Consider the following 19,958-nt stretch of genomic DNA (forward strand, 5'->3'; position numbering starts at 1 on the left):
AGGCTATATGAAAGTCAAACGAGGAGAATATGCAATATTCTTAGGAATGAGTTGTTTTACCCAACAGTAATTCTCGTAATAACAAGTAAAAGAGAGAGGATATTCATCATAAAATCAGGGGTGTTCAAAAAATCAAATCAACTAAATTAAATTGTGAATTGATTTGAACTGTATTAAAAAATTTATATTATTTTAAACCGGTTTAAATATTGAATCATTTTATTTAAATTAATTTAAGATCCGAATTATTTTTTCAAAATTAATTTGATTCAAGAAATAAATCACTTCACCAATTTAATTTGATTCGGACTAAAAATCAAACTGAACTGAATTATACTTATTTTTAAAAGCGTGAAAAAATAAAATAAAATAAACTAACCGCATCATATTTTTCCAAACTAAATCATTTTCTTTAAATAAATTCGAATCATTTTTCAAAGCAGCAACTTTTTCAATTTCGTCCAGTTCAATATAGAAAACCGAACCAAATGGTGCATACAGCTTTTTCAATTTGATTCCGTTCCGTATAGAAAAGAGGAGAGGTTTTTAGTGCATCCGATACATTGAAATTTAATGTATCACATTATGTTTTTAGTGCATCCGATTTATTTTTTTTGCCGTTAATGTAGATAAATTATCTATATTGAATTCAAAAATAACATTATTTTGGAGTAAAAATCAAGATATTTTTATAATTATAATTTATTTCAGAATTATAATAGTCTTTTTTATTATAATTTTTTAATCTTTCAATTCGAAACGATGTCATTTTAATAATGAATATAAATAACTTATTTGTATTCACTCTGAAAAAACATTAAATCTATATGTAAAGTATAAAAATTACTTTTATTTTTCTCTTTTCGGTATGATACAAGTTGATGCGGCGCATTTTCATTAACCCGATGTGTAGTACGATAGTTTTTTTCGAGAAAAGTGAACTAAATCGTGCATACCCGTACTTAAACGAACTAGATCACTTACAAAACGTATCCATATCTATCCTACAAAAGTTTATATATGATATTATATATAAAGGAAACAGATATTTTACGAAGGCTATAGAGCCAAGCTGTCTTAGAATAAGACTTCCAATGTTTCCTAGTGCCTAAAACTATTTGTATGATATATTGTTAGGTTCATCTAATCTCATATTGCATGAGAGAAAATCTCTCATGTGATGGGATTCATCATTTAAAAAGAAAAAAAAAAAAGAGTGTCACAGTTTTCGATGTGTTTATTGAAGATAAAACTACTCTTATGCAATATAAGAGTAGTTTTTCCTATATTGTTTGATGAAAGCACCATGTTGTCAATGTCATCATATAACAATAAGAAAAATTGCAACAATCTATATGGTTTAAAATTAAAAAAATAAATCTAACAAATAAAAATGTCCCATTCTATGAAATATTTTTCAAATGCAAGATAAAGTATAGCCAGTAATTTTTTATTTGTTTTCTTTCCTTTTCTTGATATTTCTATTCTAGTTAGTATCTTTACAATCGAAGTGATAATGAATATATAGAACTCATGGAAGTGGTTGTATAGACAACTTTACTGAACTCTTGCATAAACATACGATGTTGCTGATTTTAGAGCTTTGTCATCCTTTCGTGTTTTCTTGTAATTCAAGTTTGATTGAACTTGGTTCTATTGTGAAACATAGAAGAGAAAAGAGAGACCCATGGGTTTATGCTCTTTTACCAAAAGGACTCAATATATGATAAAAACAAAAGAAGTTTAAAGCCAAAGAGTCTAGGGCTATGGTTTCTTGGTGTCCATATTAATAATATCCCACCAGAGTGCTCATACACTTTTACCTTTCCGCTTGAGAATAGTTTGAAAGATACTACCATCCTCCCGAGTCATCTTCGAAGACTTGATTGTGTCATGGCGTGAAGGAGATTTGATCATACTATGTGGTAGCAGGAGCTAGGAGTCATATCGTTGGGCAAAAGAGATCACCACACCTGCACAAAAGGGGATACCTTATGGATCTATGCTACAAGAGATAAAATTATACGAAACTAATAAGCATGATGATCTGTTTCATTCCAATCAGTGTTTTAAAACCCCACCCTGCCCCTCGGTTTGACCCCCCCTCTGAGGGTTGGAGTCACAAGTTGGACCCTATATGCATATTGACCCCTCCGACCCCCAAAATCCAGTCGGATTTTAGTGACTCCTAGGTCAAAGGGGTCAAAGGGGGTCACTGCATGTTTTTTCTTTAAATTTTTTTTTCCATGAAACAACATCATTTTATTAAAAAATAAAAATGCTTGCAAACCTAAATCTAATCGTTCTCTTCTCTTCCAGTGACCTAGATGTCTTCAATCTTCACCTCGTTGCTGTGAATCTTCTAGAAAAGGTAAGCATTTTACCCTTTTTAATGAAATTCTTACGGTCGTCGTCAATGGAAAACAAAAACTCGTTCTTATTTCCTTTAAATTTTCCTTTGTCATGGACCTTCTCAAAAGAGGTAGAACCGGGTAAGCGTAGTGACCCCATTAGAATATGAGTTTTTTTCTTTGGTATCTTGATACTTTAATTAGGTTGTGTAATATTGACTTGTGATTGTGATGGGTGAATTATGTTAAGTATATTTTGAATCTTTGATGTTTGGTGGTTTATTTTTTAATATTTTCATATAGGATATATATATATATATATATATATATATATATATATATATATATATACAACCGGGTCAGCGTAGTGACCCCTTGACCCCCGGTTGAACCCATGATCCTGTGACCCCTAACCTCGGTCGGGTCAATGGCCGGACCGAGTTTTTAAACATTGATTCCAAACCGCAGTAGTCTTTATGCTTCCGCAGATTGATGAGTATCCAATTTACTATGTATTAAGGGTCAATATGAGCATGAAATTGATTTAAAGGTAATTAAAAGTTATGAGAATTATAATTAAATTGTTATTTTATTTTCAATAATATTCTTATAAGATTTCTTATATTTTGTAGTAAATTTCAGCTCAATAAAGAGATAAATTGGAGAGATCAAGTAGAGTTGTTTTGGATTTCTGAATCATTCAAGATCTTATCAAATCTTTGTTTGAATATTTTCAAGGAAAGTTTCCATTAAATAAAAAAAAGGAAGATTTGAAGGATTGGATCAAAGATATGATAAGAGATTCTAGTGAAGATTCCATTGAAGATATTATGGAAAATTAAAAGATATGGTTTCATCCCTATAAAAGGCATATCTTGAAAACACAAATTCACAATTCGACAGAGGCAACAATATTCAAAAGAGAAGACTCATGCTGGAGATCGGGATTTTGGAGAATTTGAAGATTGAAGACCATTGATCTTTCTTCTTCATCTTTTTCTTTTCTTTCTTTGTTATGAATTCTTTTTACTATTTTAATTTGTTTAAGCCAGCTATTTCTGGCTAGTTTCTTTTTGTAGCTGGGATCAACTTGAAAAATGGTATTCTAATATATTATAGAATTGTAAATAATGTGTACAAAGGGTTCTCTCTTTATAGAGAATATTTGACCTACTTTTAACCTAATGGGCTTGGCCCAATACAACAAAGGGCTTGGTCCAATACAACAATAAATGACTAAATAAAAACTAAATAATCAATATTATTTACAACACTCCCCCTAAAGCTGAGGAATAGATATTTATCATTCCCAGCTTGCTAGTAAGTTCTTGAAATCTGTCTGAAGGAAGCCCCTTTGCTAATAGATCAGCTAATTGACGCCCAGTGGGAATGTATGGAGTGGTAATCAACCCGCAATCAAGTTTCTCTTTGATGAAATGGCGGTCGACCTCAATATGTTTAGTCCGATCATGTTGAACTGGATTATGAGCTATACAAATAGCGGACTTATTATCACATAGCAGCTTCATAGGTGCCTCACATTTTATTTTGAGATCATCAAGTACAATTTTCAGCCACAGTAACTCACAAATGCCTTGAGCCATAGCTCGAAATTCAGCTTCTGCACTTGATCTGGCAACCACATCTTGTTTCTTACTTCTCCATGTCACCAAGTTACCGCAAAGAAACATGCAATAACCAGTGGTAGAAAGACGGTCAGTCACGGATCCAGCATAATCAGCATCTGTGTAGACTTCTAAAGATAGATTGCCATCACGTCGGAATAACAATCCTTTACCAGGAGTACCTTTAAGATACTGAAGAATTCTCTCTACTGCCTGCATGTGTTTTTCCTTTGGATCGTGCATAAACTGACTGACAACACTAACAGCATAAGCTAGGTCTGGTCTAGTATGGGCCAGATATATCAATTTCCCAACTAGTCGTTGATATTGTCCTTTATCAACTGGAGGACTCTCTTCTTCATAGCCCATCTTGTGATTCTGCTCAATAGGAGTATTAGAGGGTTTACACCCGAGCTTTCCTGCTTCTTTGAGAAGATCAAGAACATATTTCCTCTGGCTGATAAAAATTCCTTTGCTTGAATGAGCTACTTCTATCCCTAGGAAATATCTCAGTTTCCCAAGGTCTTTGATTTCAAACTCAGAGGCAAGCCGTGTTTGCAGAATCTGTCTCTCCACAAAATCATCACCTGTGATAATAATATCATCAACATATACAAGGAGCACAGTAAGCTTTCCATTTTGGGAGTGCTTGAAGAAAAGAGTGTGATCTTCTTGGCTCTGTCTATATCCTAAGGTTATCATAACCTTAGTAAATCTTCCAAACCAAGCACGAGGTGACTGCTTCAATCCATACAAGGCCTTTTTTAATCTACAAACTTTATTTTCCCCTTCACAGAATCAAAACCAGGCGGGATTTCCATGTAGACTTCTTCTAACTCACCATTGAGGAAAGCATTTTTCACATCAAATTGATTTATATCCCAATTGTAATGGGCAGCAAGGGATAACAAGATTCTCACTGTATTCATCTTTGCAACTGGAGCAAAGGTTTCTTCATAATCAATGCCATAGGTTTGAGTGTAACCTTTGGCCACTAATCGAGCCTTATATCTCTCAAGAGTGCCATCAGAATTATATTTCAGGGCATAAACCCATCTGCACCCTACTGCTTTCTTTCCGTTGGGTCTATCAATAACCTCCCATGTTTTGTTTTTCTCCAAAGCATTCATCTCCTCTTGCATGGCTTGAGCCCAATTCCTATCTTTCAAGGCTTCATGTACTGATTTTGGGATTTTAATAGAATCTAGTGCTGAAACAAAGCTTTTGTGCTGCACAGAAAGATTACCAGATGAAGCAAAGTAGGAGATAAGGTATTGAGTACAAGAGGGACAGGAGGAACAAGTTTTCTTGTGACAAGATCTTTTTCCTTTTCTAAGAGCAATGGGTAAGTCATCAGAAGTAGAAGCAATGGGTAAGTCATTAGAGATATCAGAAGAAATAGACAAATCATGAGAGGAAATAATATTAGAATCAGAAACAGGAGATTCAGGAGACTCAGAAGAAATAGGAGATTCAGGACTTACCAGTGGTTCAGACGATTGAGGTTGCTGGTGAGACAGTATGAGTTGTATCTCAGGTGTATTTGAAGGTTCTGACACACCAGGAGCAGACACACTAGGAAGAGAGAAGATTGATCCAGACTCAAAGAAGGAAGGGGACGAGTCTTCTGAAGAACTATTCTCCCCCTGACGATGAGGACCCAGGAAATAAGATTCAGATTCTTGAAAGGTGACATCCATAGAAACAAAAAATTTCCGACTTGGTGGATGATAACACTTGTACCCTTTTTTATAAAGGTTATAACCAATGAAGACACACTTAAGAGCCCTAGGATCCAACTTACTCCGATGTTGTTATGAACATGGACAAAGGCAACACATCCAAACACTCTTGGTGGAAGGCTCTGCAATATGGGAACAGAAGGAAAGAAGGAAGTCATGGAATGAATAGGACTGATATTGTTAAGGACCCGTGAAGGTAAACGGTTGATCAAAAAAGTTGCAGCTAATACTGCTTCTCCCCAATAAGAACTAGGAACAGATGTCTGAAAAAGTAGTGCTCTAGCAACTTCAAGAAGATGACGATTTTTCCTTTCAGCAACCCCGTTTTGTTGAGGGGTATCAACACATGTGAGCTCATGAATCATACCTCTGTCTGAAATGAATTGTGACAGGCGTTGATTGACGTACTCAGTACCATTATCAGATCTGAGTCTTTTAATACCCTTACCAAACTGAGTCTCAACCATGTGATGAAACCGAATAAATATCTCTGGTACTTCAGACTTGTCTTTCATCAAGTATATCCATGTTATCCGAGTACAATCGTCAATAAAAGAAACAAACCACCTTGCACCTGAAACACTGTGCACTTTAGAAGGGCCCCAAACATCAGAATGGATAAGAGAAAAAGGTTCCCTGCTTTTAATAGTGCTAGAAGGAAATGACACTCGATGGTGTTTTGCAAATTCACAAACATCACAATGAAAGGTCTCAACCGACTTATTGAGAAACAAAGAGGGGAACATAGACTTCAAAAGACTAAATGGTGGATGCCCCAGACGCTTGTGATGGAGCCAAATCATAGACTCTGCAGTAGAAGGATGACGTGTCATTAATAACTGATTTTTGCTAGCATGGTCTGGAAGGAGATGATACAACCCATCCTGTTCATTAGCAACTCCAATTGTCTTCTTCGTGGTAAGATCCTGAATAAGACAATGAGAAGGAAAAAAATGTGATAGAACAATTCAAATCAGTTGTAAGTTTTTGAGTGGAGATAAGATTAGTAGAAAGCTGAGGAACATAAAGAACATTTTTAAGAAACAAGGAAGGTTGAATTTGAATGTTACCAGAACCAATAACTGATTTATGGGATCCATCAGCTACAGATATAGTATGACTACCAACAGTAGGATGATAAGAACAAAACAACTCAGTACGACAAGCCATATGATCAGTTGCACCAGAATCCAAAATCCATGAGGTTTTAAAATCGGTGCAAGAAGCAAGAAGAGATATAAAACGTGTGCTCTTACCAGATAAGATCGAAGAACTATCATGCTCGGCCATTCTTTAACAAAAAAAGTTAACAACCAGCGATAAAATCAACCAAACAAAATATCAAATGACCTCTGATCAGAAAAATAATTACAGATCCAGACAGAAGACAAGAAGACGAGAAGAATGGTGGTGGTCCGGTCCAAAAACACGGTCGTACGCGCCTCCACACGCCGGAGAAAGGAGCTGCGCGTGGGATTCACTCGCCGAGAAAGGGAAGGCGCGTGAGAGCGCGTGGATGGGCTTCGCCGACTGAGATTTTTCTGGTGTGGTCGTCCAGTGAGCGCGCACCTGTCTGTGGGTGGTCGCGGTTGAAAAGTCGCTGGAAAGTGGTCCAAACAGTGAAGACAGATCTGATTGGAGGCGGTCGGAGGTGTTTCGGTCGTTTGTGGCGGAGGAACAATGCGTAGAATGATAGATCGGAGGAAAAATAAGGTCAACAATGGTCCCCTTGGTCCAAAAGGTCCCCGGAAAAATTTTTCGGTGGCGGCTGATGGCGGCAAGAGGCAAAGAAATTAGGGTTTTGTTAAAAAAGAAGATAATATATGCGGAAGCAAAGCCCTTAGATCGAGAGCTCTGATACCAACTTGAAAAAGGGTATTCTAATATATTATAGAATTGTAAATAATGTGTACAAAGGGTTCTCTATTTATAGAGAATATTTGACCTACTTTTAACCTAATGGGCTTGGCCCAATACAACAAAGGGCTTGGCCCAATACAACAATAAATGACTAAATAAAAACTAAATAATCAATATTATTTACAACAGATCACAAATCCAATGTGAATCCTTTATATTTCCTATACAGTTTTTATAAGTTAATTATTTTAGTTTGTTTTATTCTGCCTGTGTTAATTTTTTCATATTCTGATTATAACTGATCACTCTAACTATAAGGCTTTGAGGGTTAGGGCTCACAATAGGCATAATGGAGTTTTAATCTGGACAAGGGTAGAATAACAATTTGTGCATGACCTAGACATAGGCTTACATAGATTGGAGACTTCTAAATTCATTTGCTTAATGCTTAATTCAAGAGGGATTAGTAGCACACTAGGATTCTAATTGGGTTAAAGGGTAGAAATCACTAAGACATTAAGGTTCAACTAATTTATAGGGAAATAATGAATTGTCTGAGCAAACGAATTAGTTAATTATAAAATACAATATAGGAATATAAGAGAGGATCGGAGGTGAAGTGCATCCTGGCTACAGTCTTCTTACAATTTTTAATCAATCTCATAAATTCTTGACGTTTTTGATATTCTTGCATGCGTTTGAATTTAATTATTTTTAAATTTCTATTTTTAAATTACAATCTCAACTATTTAACAATCAAACTGAATTCTTTTCTTCCAATTAAAAAGGGAATAGTTAAAATTAATCATTGGTGCATTAATCCTCGAGGGAACGATATCTTACTTATCACTTTATTACTTGAAATGAACGGTATACTTGCCGATTTCGCTACACAGATCCAATTGTGTCAACAATTGGTATCAGAACCAGATAATGTGTTTGGGTGTGGATATAGTTCTTTGGTTTTTTTTATTATTCATGTAATTAGTTTGCTTCATAAAATATGACACCTAGAATTCTATATTTGTTGATTATATGGTTGTATGTTTATCTTTTATAATTCTTTTCATAAAAATCAATGATTTTAATTTGGCTCTTGATATGGCTTTTGACTTGGTAGAGATTTATCTGTATTCTTTTGAGATTGTAACAAAGGGGAAAATCCTTTATTATTAGGTTTCTTCTTTAATTTTTGTATGTTTTCAATATCTTGTAAAATTGAATGAAAAAAAGACCAAAAAAGGTTAAAAAAAAAAAGATATCCGAAACCATTTGGATGTGTATGTGATCGATCAGTGGCCGATTAAAGAAATCAATACAACGACGTGAAAGAGGACGGAAAAGCAATGAAGATGGCAGTCAAAGCTTCCCTAGAAGGTACCCTACACGCCCACACGCGTCCCCTGAAGTAGTTGTGCGTGAGCTTTTCTCGCCGACACAAATCTGGCACGTGAGACCGCGTCCGATGACTTTTGGGAAGGCTTGTCCCTAGATTTTTGTGCTGAGATAACTTCATGTGATGGCTAGGGTTTTCAAGAAAGGGATTAGGGTTTCTTCACAGTTTTTGATTTTTTGAGCCTTTAAGCCTATGATTGCCAAAGAGGCTTTAACAAGAATCTTATGGACTGTCATGTCACCCAATTATAACTATGTACTCTTACGAGAAATAGTTATAATTGGTGACATGGCATAACTTTCTTCCTACAACATGACATCCGATAAACTCTTATTAGTTATTATTATTATTATTATTTGTTTGGGGTGCCTGGTAGAAACCACAAATAGAAACGTTAGTAGATCGAATCTTGAACTAGTAGCAGGAAATTGCGCTTAACTCCAGCGTTTCTCGGTCGAAATTCCATATGAAGAAATGTAACCATTCATCAATCGATTTGTGTTTTTTCCTTTCGGGATCATGGTACGAGAACAAAATTAAATATCGGAAATTCATATTTTCATATACATAAACTGAATTAGCGATATTAATCTTTAACCATGACGTGGAAGTTTCTTAGATCTTCAAAAGTCCCAAAATAATTATGATAGTAATGGCACAAAGCTTCTTGTAACTTTAACCTTTTTTCTTTCCTATACATTCTCTGATAAAAATGAGATACATCTCTTATGAAGAGATTATGAAAAAATTTCCACTTTACTATCCTCCTGAAAAAACAACCTTATCGTTTTTGATAAATGCACCTATCAAAAACAATTATCTATTTTAAATAACTTTCTCCTTCTTTAGTCGAATTACCTTTATGTCAACCTATTCATTAAATCAAAATTAATACCATTTAAGTCACATGTAGACCTTACAATTAGCGTTATCCAATTGTAGAATTTCCGTCTCTATGGATTGAAGAGAGAAGGTGAGATTCGAGAGAAGAAAAAATTAACAATAACTGAGAATCTGCATCAGTTGTTAAGGGACGCGTACCCTTGATGATAAACCTCAGAACTTTTATTCAAAATATTCACATGCACCCACACATCTCATTGTGAGGTATTTATTCTTACACCTGTTAAGCATATATGGCATAACTACCAGGCTCCACTAACAACCAGTTACACGTGTATATAACAGCATCTAACTAAGGAACTAACTTCTCAATGAATTACATTTTATTTCACATAGTCCACAGCCCATGATTGGCACCCCTTCTCTCTAACACTTTTCTTAGGTAACTCAACTACACTATCTCTAACAGAGAAACATTGAATTTAAAACTGATAATCTGTTTACCAAAAAAAAAAATTGATAATCTAATAGGTGTGGTTAGTACCCAAGCTGATAAGTATAACCGCCTAAAATAATTAAGTAAATCAATAAAATTAATTCATTTTAAACAGTTATGTATCTAAACTACCTAATACCTAAATAAAGCGATCAATTATCAGTTATCCTTAGAATTTCGAGTAATTAATTTAATATTACAAATGTAAAAAAATGGAATGTATAACTATTGAGGGATAGAATATTGTGACACCCAAGTTATGTTACACTCATGTGACATCCAGTCAATCTCACTGTTAGATCGCTTATGCTGATCCAACGGTTATATTTATTTTCATCTTTGAATGATCATGATTTCCCAAATTTAAAGTGAAAACATTAAATATAGGAAATCATAACCATACAAAGGTAGAAATAAATATAAAATATTAAATTTGGGAAATCATGACCATACAAAGATGGAAATAAATATAACCGTTGGATCAACGTAAGCGATCTAACAGTGAGATTGGCTGGGTGTCACGTGGGTGTAACATAACTTGGGTGTCACAATATTCTATCCCAACTATTGAATTTAAACAACAGGAACAATACAGGTCAGAGCAAATCTAAAATAGTTTTTAAAATTAAAAATGGAGCGCTAACCAACTCCACTTGCAAAGCAACCCAGTCCAAGATCAGAATTATCGCATAATAATATCCTATCCTGTCGTCATCATCAAGGTCGAGGATGATAAATCCGATGAAGAAGTTCAATATGGCTAGGAAAAAAATTGAATAACCGACTATAAAATGAAAAATTTTCCAAAATATTCTATACTTGTGATGCTCTTCAGGCTTCAAAAATACAGCAACACATACTTGAACATATGTCAAATACATTAGAGTGATGCCAACGAATCTGTGTGAAGCATTATGAACTCCGGAATGATTATGATTTCCCAGATACAAACCAGTAAAACAGCCAACAGAGCCAATAAAAAATGCTAGAGACACACAGGTGAGATGCAAAACGCGTGCAGGTGCGCCACAATCAAATTCAAATTCTTTCATGTAGTGACCAAATATTACCCCAAGAGGCATTAGAAATCCCCAACTAAAAGAATTCAAGATTCCATGGACCTGAAAATGCAAAGTATTATTAATGCATATTATACTAGTCAAAGTTTCAAACTGATGATAAAGTACAAATGAATTCAAATTAAACAGTTAATCTAGCTAGTTACCTTTTTTAGTGTGGTATTTGAGGAATTCACTTTTACACCTATCTCTGAAACATTCGCAGATATAAAATCTAAGGTGCCAAAAGACTGAAGATTAGGTCCTGATAGGAAATGTGCTTTTAAATTTCCATCATCCCAAGAAAAACCTTCTTGCCAAACCTGAGTCACCAACGTCACATTGGATGGCAGTTGGAAACTTGCAAAAATGATCTTGTGGCCGTTTGTGTAGATTGCCGAAACATTATGAACAGGGAAACTGAGGTTACCGTGTTGCAAGAGGGTTACATAACTTGTTATTGGTGAGGTATAGGCTTTCAAAGTCCCATATGATGTTGGGACGGCTACAAATGCTTGGGAACCAACCATACACTTTGAGGTGGGGTTGATGGCCCAAGCAATCCAACTAGAATCCGTTGTGTTTTCCTTCTTGAAAGCAAGATCAACTGTTCTTGAGGATGGATAGTAATTCCAGTGCAGAGACGATTCAAGAAATTGCAAATCCTTGCATGCTGCATAGTTAATGTGATTAGGAAAAGTGTATGAGCTGCATGGCTTTGGGACATTGAGAGACCGAGAAACAAAGATATGTGTGAAGACTGTGAGAAACAAAATAAGGCTTCCAACTGAAAACATGAGTAGGCAGAGAAAAAATAGAGACGACAGTGTATTATGTTAATTTGTTCTATGTTCTATGTTCTGTTTTATAAAGCTGATCAGCAAGCTGTTTTTTAGATGGTGGTTAGAAATTTTTTAGGCATTATTCTTCTTGTAACAAACTGAGGATTACCCGTGTATAAGTTCACCTCAGTTGAAGAGAAAATATATGAATGAAAAGGAGGAATTATACATGTATTAACTTTTGACAGCTTCCATGACATACGTTTGTTTTTCTTGTTACTTATTGAAGAGTTTATCTTATCTTATTGTTGAACAGGAAAATCTATCTTATTGTTAGATATATTTGAATTTTTTTATTGTTAAAATATTTGAATTTAAACAATGAAAATTTATCTTATCTTGTTGAAGAAAAAACTTTATCTTTTTGTAAAATATTTTTTAATTTAAGCATATAATTTTTCCTACATTGTTCCACGTATTAATGTGTAAGATGAACATCAAAATAAGTTTGATAAATTATTTTGAAATATATACACAACTAATCATCTAATCCCTATATATATATATATATATATATATATATATATATATATAAAAGGTAATCCCTTCTAAGTTTATTTTTATTTAATTAATATTATACGATAAAGTTTGCATAGCAAGGGAATTCAAAAGGCAAAGTCAAATTTGGACATATATATTGATATCTACATCTATTCGTATTATTCTGGGTCATAATTTAGTCATTTCCAAAATGTCAATATAATTAATTTTAAAACAAATAAAAAGGAATGAGTGTAAAACAACGGCAAAATGTTATTTGAAAAATAACCCTTTAGATAATTGAACAAAAAGATTTAGTCTCAATCAAAATAAATAATATTTAAGATAACACATTAGATAATTTAAAAGGTAACTCTTTAAAATGATCAATCCCTCTGGCCGATGTGAGAACTTCATTGGTGGACTATCTGTAATTCCCCCCAAAAATCCTCAAAGAAGGTGGAGATTTGCCTTGGCATAAGTGAAATATTGGTGTCTAACCTTATTTAAATTCTTATGTATATAAAAAAAATTAAACATATATATATATATATATTAGTCCGTGCATATAGGAAAAAGACATATACCAACACGATAATTTTATAAATAGCACATTAATGAACTTTCATAAATTAAAAATAATCCATTGAAGAAAATGATAACAAATCGAAGTAATTGAAGTTAATAAAAAGAAATTTAAATAGATATGCTTGAATTTAACTGAAATTGAGATACTCACGGGTTTTAATTATGGTTAATTGAAAAAAATATTATTAAAGGCAACGATGACCAAATTAAGAACTTGAATTTAATAAAAATAAATTCACTAGTTTTAAAGATGACAATACTGGCCAAAGAATTAGTTACGGTATCAACACTCGATTTGTCTTCTATTTCAGTAAAAAATAGGTTACACCAATTCAAAGGGTATGCCCCTATGTTTATCATAATATTTACAAATGTTTACATCATCATATTTTATTCTAACAATGGTTCTTAAAACTAAGCTCCATTTGCCAAAAAATTAGCTTCAATTCACTTACCCGCAAAAATAATATGGAAGCATGGTATTAGTATTGTACGATATGATACAATTCACTAACTCAGTGGTATGTATTGAGAAGTGTATCAGAAAGGGGTTGTATCGTACGATACGGTACGTATCAATGTATAATGTATCGTACGATACATTATTAAATCAAAATTTGTAATTTTTAACATAAAAAAAGAAATAAAAATTTAATTTGTGATTTAAATTTAAAAAAATAATATTAATAAACAAAAGAAAATAAAAATTTGATTTTTGATTTAAACACAAAAATTAATCTAAAAAATATGTATTAATAAAGGAAATTTTTAAGTAAATATTCTAAATATCTTCATCTTCAAAATAAAAAAATAAATCAACAAAAAAACACTGATTCAAATTAAAGCAATGGAAGGTTTCATAAACAAAAAGAAAAAAACATACCTTTTCAAAATATCTTTACCGCCTTTGCTTTAGCCTTACAAAGTCGAAAAGTCTGCAATAGACGCTGATAATTATAGTAGTGATAATATTAGTCTTGGAGATTAATGGAAATGAGAATAACTGATTTGCACTTCTTCTTTTTTATGAATGTGCAAAGCCCAAGAAACAAATAAATTACGTCAAAAAATGTCTAGGCCTGTGAACAGAGCTAAAATCAAAACTGATTTGTACTTTAGTTATTTATGTATTTTGCTTGCTAGATCCTGTTTGAATTTATATAATATTAATTATATTATATATTTTTAAATTATTTTTTTATTATATCTTACGACTCAATACGATTACAATAGATGGTACAAAAAATTGGCCAAACCATACACGATGCGTATTGCAATTCAACAACTTTGTATGGAAGGTTAAATTTAACTTCACCACCAACTAAACCGATCATAAGCTTAATTATTTAATAATACATCTAAACTTATCAAATTTACGATTAACCTACTAACTGAAATAATGTAAAAACTCTAGAGTAATAGCCTATTAATCTTGTACAAAACAAATTGAAATAATAAATAATCCTTATCCACACGGAATGATGTGCTAGGCTCCTTACTAATAATCAAATAGACTCCCTTCATCAAACCGGAGAGTGGAATTATAAATTGACTCTTTAACTTAATTTGCCAAAAAAAAAATCAAAATTATGATCAAGGTGAAACTCAATGTAGCTTAGTAAGTAAATAATAGAACCAATCACAAGCGATACATGGCAACATATATATTAAATTAATATTTAATTCAAATGATAAATATGAGAAATTCTCAAATCATAAATCAACTTATGAGTAAGAGAAAATAATATTGTATCAAAATATTATGCTGATGCAATCTAATGACAAAGTTGTAAATTAAACTTTTTTTTTGGTAGACAGTAAATTAAACTTTTAATCCCAAATAATCAATTCATATAATCAGAAAATCAACACTTTACTAAAATAATATATACATTGAAGTTGAGATACACTCAGATAAAATTACAACATATCAATCACAGGCTTCTCGCATATAAATATAGTGTGATCACAATATCAAAATTCTCGCCTAAAAATATAATCATAACAATATCAAGCACTTTATCTGCAATAAATAAATAATAAACTCCTTTCTTTATACAAATCATGTTGTATGAAGACTAACATTAATTGTTATTAGCATATTGGGGATAGTGATCATTAAACTACACTTCAATGCACCGTTAAAATCAGGATCAATAACACCTCTCTCTCTCTCTCTCTATCTGCATTCTAGTGGCAAGAGAAGATTGTGAAACTGGACTAGAAGAACTGGCATCCAATGGAGCAATGAGCACAAATTAGGGATAATGTAATTTCATGGCTGGGCTGCTGTTGTGAGAAAGAAGTTTGGGAATGAAGGACTAGAATTGTTGACAGTAGTCACTAGAACAAGTGGTGAAGTAGGAGAAAAAATAGGGACAAGAGCAAAGAATTAACCATTTGACCTAATTGTTGTGCCATGAAGGATAAGGAATTTGTATTTGTTAAATAGAACATCTTTGGATGAACACTCTTCCTTCATAGCTAAGACTGAAATAACCCTTATGATTTTTTGAGTATCCAAGAAATACATATTTCTTATATCTAAATTTGAGTTTATGGTTGTCGTAAGGCATTAGGAAGGAAAAACAAGCACACATAAATATTCTGATAAAATCGTAATCAGGGATTTTCTTTTTTTTGTTATTTTGTGAGGTACTTGAAAATTGATATAGGCAGAAGGGAGTTTATTTATGAGATAAGTTGCTGAGACAAAAGCATAGTTGTAGAACTGCATAGGCAGTGAAGCATGAGCCAATAGGGCCAGTCCTGTTTTCACCATGTTGATACTTTTTCTCAACAACACCATTTTGATGGTGTGTATGTGGACAGGTAATGCGATGAATAATGCCCTGGAATTTGAGGTAAGGTGTGAAGGTTTTATATCCCCCCCCCCCCCCCCCACACACACACACACACAACCCAAAACAAAAAAAAGGTCATTTTGGAGGGCTTTGAGGGGTTTTTGGAATTGAGTGGTGATCATGATGTGAAACTGTTTAAACACTGCTAGTGCCTTAGATTTTTGTTTTAAATTATAAAGCCAGGTGTATTTTGAGTGTGCATCAACAAAGAAAATATAATATGAATGATCCAAAGTTGATTTCAAAGGCGAGGGTCCCCATAGATCACTTTAAACCAATTCAAAATGTTCATTATATACTGATTGAGAAGGTGAGGAATGTAAGGGGAGATTTAGCTACACAACAAGATGCACAAAGTCTTTTGTCATTTTATTATTAAAGGGGATTTTATAAGCTTTGAATTCATTTTTGAGTGAGTCATAATATGGATGTCCTAAATGATAATGGCCCAAGGAATATGAAGAATTAGATGGAATACAATGTTTGTTGCTGTAGTTATAGAGTTGCATTGACTACTAGTTACAAACTCAAGAGGACTCTATTATGCTAGGTAGAATTACTGCAAAATAGAAGACAAATATGAGCTTAAGGGCACATTATCTGGGCTTGGAGTTGCCACTGCAGTACTTTGTTGAAGCAAATTGATGTCTGTAAAATGGTAGAGTCCAACTATCCCAATGTCCCTTTGAGCAGGATTTTATGCAAATCCTTTGATTTAACAAGACAGATGTTGGGATGAAACTCAAAATACATCATTGCTTCTTACAAATTTACTGACACTAATGAGGTCCTTTGTAATGGAAGGAACAAGTAATAGATTTTTAAGATGCAATTGAACTTTAGAATCAAAGGGAGAAGTAAAGGAAGAGAAACCCATGGCTATGATAGGTAGACTTTAATCATTTCCAATCAAAACCTGATCTAAGCCATTTAGTTGGTGGCTTTGAAGGAGATTTTTAACTAACTATAACAAGACTAAATGTAGTTTAATGATCATAGTAAAGGCTTGGTTCCATTGATACTAACCAACAATAGAAGATACAAGCAACTTAGTTGGTACATAACAAAAATTACATTATCCTACTCCTATTTAGGTAGTTTCTAGGAGGGTAGCACGAGTAGCAAGTCTAAACTTGCCAAATCTGTGAGAGGATCCAATGAATTAAATAGCTGGTCTATTAGATGAATGTCTTGCTCGGTTATCTTCCCCATTTGTTGAAGCTTGTATAAGATATATTTAAATTTACTGCAAAGAATAAAAAGAAATGAAAGAAACGGTTACCAACAAGGAAATTTGTGATAAAATTTTAAAATTTTGAACAAACTTCAGCTGCATATGATGTTCTAAATGACAAAAACAATACCTGATATATCCATCTTTATCCACATCAGCAGCAACCAATTCTCTTGATAAGATTATCCGCTCATGAACCAGTTTTCCAGTCCTTCAGTCTATGAATATATCTATGATATAATCACTCAGGTAATAAAAGGCATTCTCAACTACCTTTGTGCTTATCGAAAGCAAGACTAAAGCAGAACATCTTCCTTTTACAGTACTAAAAGATAAATCACCGTATCCAACGGTTGAAATGGATATGATGGACAAATAAACACTATCAATCCATTCCATCTTCTCAATGTAGTGTATTATCAATACATGTACTAAAATAAGAACAACTATTAATGTCAAAATCATAAAAGCCTTGATTCTTATGCTCCTTTTCATCACCAGTTGTGTAAGTTCTGAACTAGAGTATGATATCGACCTATCTAGCAAGACATTAAGGAACCCAAAACTTACTCAAATGTAAGCACATACTAACATCTTGGTCAATATGGTGTTAGGAACAAGATCTCCGTATCCAACTGAGCTAAAAGTTACTACTGCAAAATATAATGCATCTACATACGTGTTGTGTTTGTGAGTGCCCTTAAAATTCTTAACAGATGTCGTGTACAATGTAAATCCAAGTGTTACTTGTAGGAGAACACCAACCAAAAATAGCCATATTAAAATATTTTTTGGCTTTGTTATGGCCGTTTCAACCTCTCCAGGAACTGGTATTATATGGTCGTCACCTTGAGGAACATTACGCCACCACCTCCTGCCGAAGCCCTGTCAGGATCATTGCCAACTCCTGGAGTAGCCCTGTTGGTACCACCACCTTCTACCGGAGCACTATCAATATCATGGCCAACACCTTCTACCGGAGCCCTATCAATATCATGGCCAACACCTACCGAAGCACTATCAATATCATGGCCACCACCTCCTACTGCAGCGCTGTCGGTACCACCACCACCACCTCCTGCCAAAGCCCTGTCAGGATCATTGCCAACAACTCCTAGAGTAGCCCTGTCAGTATCATTGACACCACCTCTTGATGCAGCCGTGTCGGTACCACCTTCTACCGGAGCACTATCAATATCATGGCCACCACCTCCTACTGCAGCGCTGTCGGTACCACCACCACTACCTCTTACCGGAGCCCAGCTGGTACCATGACCACGACCTCTTATCGGAGCCCAACTGGTACCACCACCTCCTATAGTAGCCCGGCTGATACCACGACCACCACCTCTTACCGGAGCCCAGCTGGTACCACCACCACCACCTCCTATAGAAGCCCAGCTGATACCACGACCACCACCTCTTACCGGAGCCCAGCCGGTACCACGTCCTACCGGAGCCCTATCAGTACCATGACCATGACCTCTTACCGGAGCCCAGCGGGTACCATGACCACCACCTCTTACCGGAGCCCAGCTGGTACCACGGCCATGACCTCTTACCGGAGCCCAGCTGGTACCACGGCCTCCACCTCCTATAGTAGCCCGGCTGATATCATGGCCACCAACTCTTACCGGAGCCCAGCTGGTACCACGTCTTACCGGAGCCCTATTAGTACCATGACCACGACCTCTTACCGGAGCCCAGCGGGTACCATGACCACGACCTCTTACCGGAGCCCAGCGGGTACCATGACCACGACCTCCTATTGCAGCCCTGTCAATATCACGGCCACCACATCCTACTGGAGCTTGGCTGGTACCACATCCTACATCCATTCCTGCATTTTCAAGTTTCAGGAATCTCGCAATCTCGCAATCTTTTGATACACTGATTTCTATTTCAGATGAAAAGAATATGTCAAAGATCAAGAAAACCTATCTTTTTATACACTGATTTCCATTTTTTATATAACATCTATCTCTCTCGCTCTCTCTCTTTCTTTCTCAAGTTTCAAGCTTTGTGCCTTCAAGGAAGCCCATCTTCTTCTTCATTTTTTCTGGTGGCATACGTTGTTTCTACAGTGGTATACATATCTTGCAAGCTTTGCGTGAATTGATTCATAGCTAGATTCAGGTGGTATACATTGTTTCTTCTTGTCCTTCTCATTGATATGTAATATTTGATATCACACATTCCCTGTTCTTCACTGTTTTTAACGGTGCATTGAAGTGTTTTTTTTAGTAGGAAAAAGGGGCAAAAGCCCAGAAAAAAACTAAACACTTACAACCCTGCATCTTGAGCCAGCAAAAACTCAAGATTTCCAGGGGGTTCTTGATGAACAAACAAAACGTCATCATTACAAGGAAAATGTGCTAGATAATCAGCACACTTACAGCCCCTGCTGTTGTTTTTAATTATTATTTTTTTTAAAAAAAATCTTAAATTTTTTGTTTTTGTTTTTTGTTTTAAAAAAAAATAACTAAACAGGGGGTTCTTGACGAAGAAACAAAACGTCATCATTACAAGGAAAATGTGCTAGATAATCAGCACACTTACAGGCCCTGCTGTTGTTTTTA

At 34.5% G+C, this 19,958-nt stretch overlaps 2 protein-coding genes across 2 annotated transcripts; both read right to left on the reverse strand.

Moving 5' to 3' along the window:
- Positions 1-10,868: 10,868 nt before the first annotated feature.
- LOC133289904 (cytochrome b561 and DOMON domain-containing protein At3g59070-like) lies at positions 10,869-12,168 on the reverse strand. Its single transcript, XM_061487932.1, has 3 exons — positions 11,539-12,168; positions 11,174-11,434; positions 10,869-10,877 (listed from the first exon to the last, which is right to left on the reverse strand). The coding sequence occupies exons 1-3, from the start codon at positions 12,166-12,168 to the stop codon at positions 10,869-10,871; spliced, it is 900 nt and encodes a 299-aa protein (XP_061343916.1).
- A 5,078-nt stretch (positions 12,169-17,246) lies between these two features.
- On the reverse strand, positions 17,247-19,217 carry LOC133289905 (protein RNA-directed DNA methylation 3-like). The gene is made up of 5 exons (XM_061487933.1): positions 18,228-19,217; positions 17,968-18,078; positions 17,653-17,778; positions 17,510-17,568; positions 17,247-17,391 (listed from the first exon to the last, which is right to left on the reverse strand). Exons 1-5 carry the CDS (start codon positions 19,215-19,217, stop codon positions 17,247-17,249), a joined length of 1,431 nt encoding a protein of 476 aa, XP_061343917.1.
- Between the last annotated feature and the right edge of the window lie 741 nt (positions 19,218-19,958).

This window comes from Gastrolobium bilobum, unplaced genomic scaffold, assembly GCF_033153095.1.
Source record: "Gastrolobium bilobum isolate Gb01-03AN ecotype WA unplaced genomic scaffold, APGP_CSIRO_Gbil_v1 utg16824, whole genome shotgun sequence".
NCBI lineage: Eukaryota > Viridiplantae > Streptophyta > Magnoliopsida > Fabales > Fabaceae > Gastrolobium > Gastrolobium bilobum.

Excerpts from the sequence above, each read along its gene's own strand:
- LOC133289905 (XM_061487933.1), bottom strand. The coding sequence starts at position 19,217 with ATGGATGTAGGATGTGGTACCAGCCAAGCTCCAGTAGGATGTGGTGGC. Across the intron at positions 18,079-18,227 it reads GTGGCGTAATGTTCCTCAAG|GGCACTCACAAACACAACAC; the intron begins GTGACGACCATA and ends AAGAATTTTAAG. Across the intron at positions 17,569-17,652 it reads TGCTTTCGATAAGCACAAAG|CGGATAATCTTATCAAGAGA; the intron begins GTAGTTGAGAAT and ends CTGGTTCATGAG.
- LOC133289904 (XM_061487932.1), bottom strand. The coding sequence starts at position 12,168 with ATGTTTTCAGTTGGAAGCCTTATTTTGTTTCTCACAGTCTTCACACAT. Across the intron at positions 11,435-11,538 it reads CAAATACCACACTAAAAAAG|GTCCATGGAATCTTGAATTC; the intron begins GTAACTAGCTAG and ends TTGCATTTTCAG.